Source organism: Rutidosis leptorrhynchoides, chromosome 4 (assembly GCF_046630445.1).
Source record: "Rutidosis leptorrhynchoides isolate AG116_Rl617_1_P2 chromosome 4, CSIRO_AGI_Rlap_v1, whole genome shotgun sequence".
NCBI classification, from domain to species: domain Eukaryota; kingdom Viridiplantae; phylum Streptophyta; class Magnoliopsida; order Asterales; family Asteraceae; genus Rutidosis; species Rutidosis leptorrhynchoides.
Window position 1 is genome coordinate 184,620,377 of NC_092336.1, and position 5,411 is coordinate 184,625,787.

At 33.3% G+C, this 5,411-nt stretch overlaps 1 protein-coding gene across 1 annotated transcript; it reads left to right on the forward strand.

Annotated features, from left to right (window-relative positions):
• The first annotated feature begins 1,698 nt into the window (after nucleotides 1-1,698).
• On the forward strand, nucleotides 1,699-3,431 carry LOC139841780 (peroxidase 4-like). The gene is made up of 3 exons (XM_071831982.1): nucleotides 1,699-1,964; nucleotides 2,092-2,283; nucleotides 2,731-3,431. Exons 1-3 carry the CDS (start codon nucleotides 1,749-1,751, stop codon nucleotides 3,289-3,291), a joined length of 969 nt encoding a protein of 322 aa, XP_071688083.1. The 5' UTR covers nucleotides 1,699-1,748; the 3' UTR covers nucleotides 3,292-3,431.
• The last annotated feature ends 1,980 nt before the right edge of the window (nucleotides 3,432-5,411 follow it).

A 5,411-nucleotide genomic window follows, 5' to 3' on the forward strand; every position in this document is an offset into this window, starting at 1 on the left:
GATGAAAATACATTTTTTTAAGGCTTCAAACAAAATACACTTTTTAAAAAAAAAATTGCCTTTTTACACCATTCGGTAGACGGGATTTCTGTCTACCACCTTTATCTGTCGTCTACTACCATTTTTATAAAGTAGTAGACAGTAACAACAAGGTAGTAGACAGTGAGAACAAAGCAGTAGACAGCCAATTACAAGGTAGCTGACTGTCTACTGCCTTGTTGTTACTGTCTACTACCTTGTTGTAGGTGTCGACTGATATGTATTATTGGTGTTGACACCTACAACAAGGTAGTAGACAATAACAACAAGGCATTAGACGGTCAGCTACCTTGTAATTGGCTGTCTACTGTTTTGTTCTCACTGTCTACTACCTTGTGGTTACTGTCTACTACTTTGTAAAAATGGTAGTAGACGACAGATAAAGATGGTAGACAGAAATTCCGTCTACTGAATGGTGTAAAAAGACAATTTTTTTTAAAAAAGTTTATTTTGTTTGAAGCCTTAAAAAAAAGTGTATTTTGAACAATTTCCCATGTATATAATAGAAACATAACGATTAATCTTTAGATGATTCAAAATTGAAGTAATTTAAAGATTCAATTGAATTTAGTTATGAATAACAATTTGTTTGATATATATATATATATATATATATATATATATATATATATATATATATATATATATATATATATATATATATATATAGAGTGTAGATGTAATGTTAATTTCTTAACCATTTACATGAATTAAGATAAGAATATGAAATTGTGATGTGGTTCAGCGGTTGGTGGCCTGCCTCCTTTAGGGGAGGTCAAGAGTTCGACCCCTGTTGGCTACATATTAAAAACACAAATTTATCCCTGCCCTTGGATCGGTTTCAAGGTTTCCTCCCGGGCAGCGATGGGGGCGGGGTTTATCGCTGCATCGGCATAGTCGAAACGAGAGATGATCGCAACGGGTGGTTAAAGTCCCCCTCGGGTGTTCCCATTCGCTGTTAAAAAAAAAAAAGATAAGAATATAGCTGGTTGATGAGAGTTTTGGGTATGTTTTTAAATAAAGAGATATCAAAAGAAATAGAGGTGTTAAAAGATTAGGAAAAACTAAACTCTAAATTCCTTAACAATCAACATACTCTTCAACACCGTTGTTTTTAAAGGCAAACACACATTTATATCACCGATATTTATAGATAATCTCACTATATAAGTTGAACTCACAATTTTAAAGTTGATAATTAACTTATTTTAGGCCGCCCTTTCACCATTCAACACCCTTTATTTCTTAGGAAACGTCTACAAAAAATGCATCATTCATTAAGAGGTAATAAACGTACCATCTATATATCGATATAGCATTAATTTCAAATTATTGTTATCAAAAAGTATATATAAAGACATATTCCTTCAATTTTGCATGGCCATTACTCCACAACACTACTAAAGATTAGACAATATCCAAATTATTAACACAAATACAAAGTATCTAGCATGAAAAGGTCCACTTTTGACAAATTCACATACATGTTTCCTATCACGTAAACGTGTTTTCAATTAAAATCGAATAAATTAAAGCTCCATGCAAATTAGTCCATATTATTAGGTTAGCTGCTCTAGTGCTCTAGCAGCCAATAAGACACCTTTGAAGTTTCAACATTTGATCTTTTACCTCTTACTATATATAGAAATAATCTGATCTTCTACATACTCATTCATTACTACTTCAACATCTAGTTACTAGTAACCAAAATGGCTTCTTCTAAGATCATCTGCTTTGCATTACTTGCTTGTACCTTGTGCTTGTTGAGCGGTATTTCGTCAGCTCAACTCACACCAAACTTCTACTCGAAAAGCTGCCCCAAGGTTCTAGACGTTGTGGGCTCAGTGGTTCGAGCCGCTGTGTCCAAGGAGAAACGTATGGGCGCGTCCCTCCTTCGACTTCATTTCCATGATTGTTTTGTCAATGTACGTGTTTTCACTTTTTAGAAAATAAAATTATTATTTTCTCTACTTGAAATAAGTTACAAAGTCAGAATGACTTAGTTTGACCATAGTCAACGCTAAAAGATTTTAATTATTTATTTTTGTATAGGGGTGTGATGGGTCGATTCTACTTGACGATACATCTTCGTTCACCGGAGAAAAAACCGCCGGGCCAAACAATAATTCAGTTAGGGGCTTTAACGTGATCGATGATATCAAGAAGCAAGTTGAAAAAGCGTGTCCTGGTGTTGTTTCATGTGCTGATATACTAGCAATTTCCGCTCTTGAATCCGTCCTTGCTGTAAGTATACATGAGTCTAACTACGTACATAATAGCTGCGTAATCTCTTTTTGCTAATTGCAACAATTCCATCGGGAAAATTAGTTGCTAGGGCTAATTAATCATCTCAATGATAACTATGTGAGATACTTAATGTGTCTAACATGCAACATGCTGACAAAATTTAGCCTAAAACACATTTGATCACATAATTGTAAGTTCAAACCTCACTAGCAGTATATATTGAGGTGGCGAGGGAAAAGAGTCAAAACAGTCATGGATATAACTCAGTTTTGTCACGTACATTTGAGTGAAAAGTAAATTTCAATTCTCTGGTAGCATCAATAGAGAAACCTTATCCATTTTTTTTAAAGGCAAGTAACTTTATTAAAAGAAAAAAATACTAACCAGAAGCTAACAAATACAATCTTATCCATTTACCCGTTTAATACTATAACTTTAATGCAGTTAACGGGGCCTTCTTGGAAAGTCAAACTAGGAAGAAGAGACGCCAAAACCACCAGTCTAGCAGCAGCCAACAGCGGCGTTATTCCACCGCCATCATCCACACTAGCCAACCTCATCAACAGGTTTCAAGCAGTAGGACTCTCTACAAAAGATATGGTTGCACTTTCTGGTGCACATACAATAGGACAAGCAAGATGCACTACTTTTCGTGCACGTGTTTATAACGATACCAACATTAATACTTCGTTCGCTAGATCACGACAATCCAAATGCCCAAGTACAACTGGTTCAGGGGACAACAATCTTGCACCACTTGATGTTCAAACACCAAACCATTTTGATAATACTTATTATAAGAACTTGATCAAGCAACAAGGTTTGTTAAGGTCAGATCAACAGCTTCATAACGGTGGTTCGACTGATTCGTTGGTTGAGCAGTATAGCAAGAATTCTAAAAGTTTTGATGCTGATTTTGCTGCTGCTATGATTAAGATGGGTGATATTAGTCCACTTACTGGTTCTAATGGTGAGATTAGGAAGAATTGCAGGGTCCCTAATTAATTCATAATTTGTTTTTTCAAAAATGTTTTTTTTTTTTTTGAGATTTTTGTTGTTGTATTATGTTGTTTTGAAATGAAGCTGAAAGGGTTTCTGTCAAGTGTAATTTTATTCATGCAATCAAGAAACTTGATTGTTGATTATTGATTTTGTGTTAATTTATCGGTTTTAGTTAAGATGTTTATGTCTAACTCAAATAAATCCAAGAACATAATTGATCTTGTAAATTGAGAGCATCTAGTTCTGATTCTCTCACTCTAAAACGTGTGTTTTTATGAACTTTATAAACTCTCCACATTGATTTTGATGTTTAATTTCGTTTTTATTTTGTCCATTACTATTGTTGCAACATTCAAAATAGAAGAAAGCAAAAGTGAAATTCGATGGTGAGACCATTTGTAACAGTGCTGTGTGATTGGTGGTGTAAATTTTTTTTTTTTTTTTTATTACGTGGATGTGTGTGGATGTGTGGGTTAAAATGTGAAGTAATGATAGTGTGAATTTAGATGCTTTTTGAGAGTGTTGTGATGATGTAATAAAATGTATAATTGGGAGTCGAGTAAAAAAAATTAAAATAGTTAAATTAATAATAATAATAAAAAAAAATTGATTTCTGTTATAATTCAGTAGACTTATAACTACCTTTAGTGGTTTGATTCTTGATGTTATAATTCAGTAGGCTTATAACTACCTTTAGTGGTTTGATTCTTGATTAAGAATGCTAATAATGAAGTGTAAGAACAAAGATGATAATGGAGAGAAAGAAAGAAACACTTTGTAAGTGTGAGAAAATGGTGCAAGTTTAATGCTTGCATTCATGGCTATTTATAGCAAAAATATCACAAGTTTAGGTAATACAATAATATTACTTTTGTGTATCAATAATTGACTATCCATTTATATATATATATATATATATATATATATATATATATATATATATATATATATATATATATATATATATATATATATATATATATATATATATATATATATATATATATATATATTTATATATTATAACACTCCCCCTTGGATAGCAATTTTATTTGTTGAAGATCAACTGTAAGTTACTGCCTCGTTAAAAACCTTGCTAAAGAAAACCCAGTGGGAAAAAAACTTTAGCTAAGGGAAAAAGAGTGCAGCATGGAGTTGACTCCCCTCAAGTAGACATCGCTTCAGTTGTTACATCTTTTGAACATGTCTCATGCCAATGTTATGAACGTGTGTTCTGAAAATAGCAGTTGGAAGTGCTTTCGTGAAAAGATCAGCAGAGTTTTTGCTGGATTGAACATATCTCATTTCAATCTCGTTGTCCTTAATGAGATTTTGAGTGTATGAGAAGAATCTAGGAGGTATGTGTTTGGTTCGGTCACTTTTGATATACCCTTCTTTCATCTGTGCTATGCAAGCTGCATTATCTTCATAGATAATTGTTGGACTTTTATCGCGTTCTAGTCCACAAGAATCAGTAATGATTTGTGTCATTGATCTCAACCAAAAACATTCCCGAGTAGCTTCATGTAATGCAATCACTTCGGCATGATTTGATGATGTAGCAACAAGTGTTTGTTTTTGAGAACGCCATGATATTGCAGTACCTCCATTTAGGAATACATATCCAGTTTGAGATTTAGCTTTATGTGGATCAGATAAATAACCTGCATCAGCATAACCAACCAAATCTTGTTTTGATTCGTTAGAATAAAATAATCCTAAATCAGTAGTTCCTCGAAGGTATCGAAATATGTGTTTGATCCCATTCCAGTGTCTTTTGGTATGAGCAGAGCTGAACCTTGCCAACAAATTAACTGCAAAAGAAATGTCAGGTCTTGTACAATTTGTAAGATACATAAGAGCTCCAATTGCACTAAGATATGGTACTTCTGGTCCAAGAATATCTTCATGATCTTCACATGGACGAAATGGATCAGTTTCAACATTGAGTGATCTAACAACCATAGGAGTACTTAATGGTTTTGCCTTGTCCATATTGAAACGTTTCAGAATCTTTTCAGTATATGTTGTTTGATGTACAAGTAAACCATTAGGCATATGCTCAATTTGTAAACCAAGGCAATACTTGGTTTTTCCGAGATCTTTCATTTCAAATTATTTCT

What these genes read in the sequence shown, in the direction of transcription:
- LOC139841780 (XM_071831982.1), top strand. Translation starts at nt 1,749, where the DNA reads ATGGCTTCTTCTAAGATCATCTGCTTTGCATTACTTGCTTGTACCTTG. An exon ending in TCCATGATTGTTTTGTCAAT is followed by an intron (nt 1,965 to 2,091) that starts GTACGTGTTTTC and finishes ATTTTTGTATAG; the next exon opens with GGGTGTGATGGGTCGATTCT. An exon ending in CTCTTGAATCCGTCCTTGCT is followed by an intron (nt 2,284 to 2,730) that starts GTAAGTATACAT and finishes ACTTTAATGCAG; the next exon opens with TTAACGGGGCCTTCTTGGAA.